The sequence below is a fragment of the Hevea brasiliensis genome, chromosome 2 (assembly GCF_030052815.1).
Source record: "Hevea brasiliensis isolate MT/VB/25A 57/8 chromosome 2, ASM3005281v1, whole genome shotgun sequence".
Lineage (NCBI taxonomy): Eukaryota > Viridiplantae > Streptophyta > Magnoliopsida > Malpighiales > Euphorbiaceae > Hevea > Hevea brasiliensis.
The window spans coordinates 106,289,629-106,294,018 of NC_079494.1; the positions used below are offsets into that span (position 1 = coordinate 106,289,629).

The window sequence follows — 4,390 nt, forward strand, 5'->3', positions numbered from 1 at the left end:
ACTATTTTAAAAGAACTCCTTTTACACTCATTGAGACTGAAAAAATTCATTTGTGGCTTCGGAAGACTGTCTAAATTGAAACTATATCCACATGAACTTGAACTTTTGTTTCTGTTCAGTCATCCACAAAGGAAAAAAGAAAATAAAAATACATTATGCAACTTACTAAAAAAGAGCAAAAGGTGGCCAACGTAACCAGTGATAAATCCTCACTCGAGACAATATTATTTTTCAATAGTATCAAAATGGAAAATTTTCTGTACTAATCATGATAAATAAATCAATTTACGGATTGTCAAGTTATTCAGCCAAATTGATAAAAGGCCACATATGAAAAAATCAGTATAGATAACATATGATAGCAGAATTCATCAAAGGCACCATAAGAATACACAATAAATTACAAAAGTGAATCTCATATAAATGTAATCAGTACATAAGCTATCATCCAAGATAAAAGCCTCTCAGCATTTATTTCCTCCCTTGAAGCTAATGCCAAGAAAATTAAGGATGATTAAACCCATATAAATTGTTCTGTGTTCTTTATAAAAGGAAAAAAGAAAGTGCTTCAGCAAACACTAAGGACAACCTACCAAATGTATTGGTACTTCACATTATTAAACCTGTTTCTCTGCTACATGACATCAATCTTTAAATTTTCTCATGTCACTAAATATGGGGAAGACACAAATTCAATGAAAGAAAATGTAAATGAAGTTTTGAAAATAAAAATAAAAACTCAAGACTGACTTCCAAGAAAACATTCTATTGAATCTTGAGTAAAATCTGAATTTCTTCCCCATTCCCCCACCAAAAGGGAAAAGATATGAAAAAAGAAACAAGGGGGAATTACCATTAGCAAGACAACTGTGTTGGAGGCAAACAAATCTTGTACATCCCATTAGCATGAGGCACCATTATAGCTCACATGGCGCCCTCATAATCCAACTCCTCAGCATCCCATCACAGCACAATTATACACAAAGTTAACTGAGCGCTTTTGGGCAAGCATGTTCCATTGTGGAGAACCCTCACTTGGAACCCATGAATTGAGCTCTATAAAACCTTCACCATGAGTCCTAGGCCCACCAATTACGATGAGCCGATCTCCACATGCCCTAAATGCAAGGCCCCAACCATTCATTGAGACTGCACGCTCAGGCAATGCACCCACCTTAAACCACGATTTTCTCTCCTTGTCATACTTCCTGACCTCCATGTCAACAGCAGCATACAGTTCATTATTTACTACAGCCACCAAAGGTGGAGCCTCAGCAGCTGCAGGCATTTCAATCTCTCTGGCAGCACCACTCCGTCCAGGAGACATGTTAGGAATTTCAGTCCACTTCTTTGTTTCTAAATCATACTCCTCTCCGCATGTAAGAAGCTTCATATCACTTCCCCCAATTCCCCCAATAACATAAAACTTTCCATCCATAAACACTGCTGAACACATCTTCCTTGGTTTATTCATGCTCGGCAGTGTCTCCCATCTTTGATTCTCAGAATTATACATCTCTGCAGAGCTCAGGATGCTTCCCTGGGAGTCGCAACCGCCTGCTAAAATTGCTATCTCGCCACGGCTGGCAGACCCAAATAAGCATCTGGGAGCATTCATAGTCATCCCAGAAGACCACGAATTAGTCAAAATACTATACCTATATATAACATGGGACATCACCTCCTTACCAAATACAAGAAGCTCAGTGCCCACAGCCAAGGACTCCTTATCCGAACACATGAAACAGTCGTTGGAAGGCATCCTAGGCAAATGCATCCAACTGCGGCGAATGGGATCAAAGGCCTCCCACTCAAGCAAGTGGCAAGAGAAATACACCCAATGCTCAATAACACCGCGCTTCCGTCTCAGTTTATATATATCACCACTCCTAATTAAAGACCGGAAACTTCTATTCAGAGAAGCTATAGACCCATAATCAGACCTAGAGCAGCGAATGAGACAACTGATAGACATGTCACGGCCAATGGCATCAATAAGGGGATCGGAATCTGAAGACTGCCCTGCTCGATCATCAACAGATTGTTCACCTGTGGTTTCGTGATAATCTGATACCCTGGGGTACTTAAGTGGTCGATAATCGTCCTCGGAGCCGTCTATTGGGTGCTTGCTGCTGGGCCGGAAAGGCATTAAAGGCCACTGGGGTTCTGGCTGGCAGGAGCTAGCAAACAACGTTGGTACCAGACAGGACCGGCCCTCCACCATGTCTCAGTAATTTGGCCAGTTGAAGCAATAAATCCCGTCCACCCAAATCAACAGTCGAAATCCTTCCTTAGCATTTAGCGTACAAGAATCAAAATCGAGAAATCCAAGCACCTGAAGCCCCCAAAAGCAGCAGTCAATGTACAGAATCAGACGTATTCGGAAAGAATTAAAAGAGAGCTGGTATTCAAAGAGGATCGAATGCTAAGTTCTCTTCCCAACAAAAAAAAAAAAAAGTAACTAAATTCTCGTGTGTTTATGACTGATTTTGTGGACCAAATGAAAACCAGGAAGGCCAAAGAAGAAATTATGAAGCTTTCGCCGTATAAATGAAGAGGGTAAAGAAAAAAGTTACTTCTTTGCAGAAACCGAAGTGAAAATGTAGAAATGTTATATGCCTGTCTTTGGTTTCAATGATAGAAATGAAACCCAGAAACGCCAAATGAAGAATGACTAGATAGAATGAACCTATGCTTTCTTTAGCTGAAAATTAGAAACGTTAAGCGATCTGAATCCAATGAATTAACGATCCAGTAAAAACGTAAGAAACCAAACTTCCAAATCGAATTTTCAATTTGGAAATGGAATAAATTCACTGTAATTAAAAAATAACAAACCTTCCAAAAAAAAATTCACTTGAAAAACGAGAATTCAGGATTAAACTACTTCCATACAGAAGCGCCCAGATCTCAAAATCAAATAAAACGCAGTCTAACAAGTAAACAATTCTTAAGAGAACAGAAAAGTATTGAATTAGATCTGTTTACAGTTCATTAGTCACAAATAAAGAATAGGAAACGATGAGAGAAAGAAGGAAAGAAAGAGACAAAGCAAGGAAAAAAAATAAAAAAAAGAAAGAAGAAGAAGAAGAAGAAGAGAAGTGAATAATAATGCAAGGGCAGGGCAGGGACTTACGGATTGGATAAGAAGAGAAAGGACTTGATTGGAATTTTCAAAATCTAAACACACAGTCTCTCTCTCTTTCTCTGTTTCTGTTCTTCGCGTTCTTAGTTCTCTCTCTCTATTAGTCGTCCTTTGGATTCACTCTGCAAATCAGAGGGAGCTTTGGCATTGGCATTGAGAGCTAAATCTTTGAGGTCCCCTTCCCTCTCTCTCTTAATCTCGCTCTTATTTTATAACAAAAATTTAAATAATCTTTACAACAATAACTCTCTGTCTCTATATATAATAAATGTTTACCATTAAATTAATGAGCGTTAAGAGAGAGAGAGAGAGAGAGAGAGAGAGAGGCGGGTGCTGGAGGTGGGGTGTGGCGCGGTGGTGGACCTGGTGGTGGAAGGTGGAGATGGACCCCACAGAAACCACGCAACTTCCTCATTTTAAGACCGGTAACCGGTATGCGGCGGTGGATACACGTGTTGACCTGGGAAGCCTGTAAGTTACCTTTCAAAAAGGACAACGGAGGTAACGCGGTTGAAAAACCGGTAACCGGTAATTACCTGTTGTGACACGTGTTGTCCGAGGGTGGTGGGAGGATGCTGACGGAAAATGAAAACTGTCCTTCTCTTTTTCTTCAGAGAAGAGATGATTAAAAGGGAAAGTACTCCGTTACCGCTACGGCTTTTTCTTGTGTTAAAAAACAAAAAGGTTTTTTACGAGTTTATCGCATCTCCCGTCAATTTCTCGTATTAATTTATTTTCCTTCTTCCTTTCTCTGATGGGTTGCGATGCAGTGGAAAGAGTGTTACACTCGTTTTCTTTACGGTTGGGCCATTAGGTAGGATTGGATGATTAAGCATGTATTAACCTCCAAATTTGACTAAGTCAAAATTGTAATAATCCCTGTATAATAATGGTTTTATTTGTTCTTTTCCTCTTGTGAAATGATATATTTGAGTATTATTGACAATTGTTATCCAGTTAATGAGATGTGCATAAATCACACGTCAAATTTGAGACAACTAATTAAAAGATAAATGCTCTATACATGCATGATTTTGCAATTTAATTTTACTATTTAATTTAAATAATTAAATCATTTTAACAAACAACGATATAATATGGTAAATTAATAACATGAATTTCACGTTTTTCTAATAATTAACAGCTAAATTATTAAATGGGTTGCTCTATTTATATTTTCTTAAATCATAATTTTAATTTGAGATCACTGTTAAATTTTTTATTTCTTTCATTTTTTTTTTAAGA

General features: G+C 38.1%; 1 protein-coding gene across 1 annotated transcript; it reads right to left on the bottom strand.

Annotated features, from left to right (window-relative positions):
- Positions 1–400: 400 nt before the first annotated feature.
- Positions 401–3,407, bottom strand: LOC110651795 (F-box/kelch-repeat protein SKIP11). The gene is made up of 2 exons (XM_021807208.2): positions 3,137–3,407; positions 401–2,335 (listed from the first exon to the last, which is right to left on the bottom strand). Exon 2 carries the CDS (start codon positions 2,222–2,224, stop codon positions 953–955), a length of 1,272 nt encoding a protein of 423 aa, XP_021662900.2. The 5' UTR covers positions 2,225–2,335; positions 3,137–3,407; the 3' UTR covers positions 401–952.
- Positions 3,408–4,390: the final 983 nt, after the last annotated feature.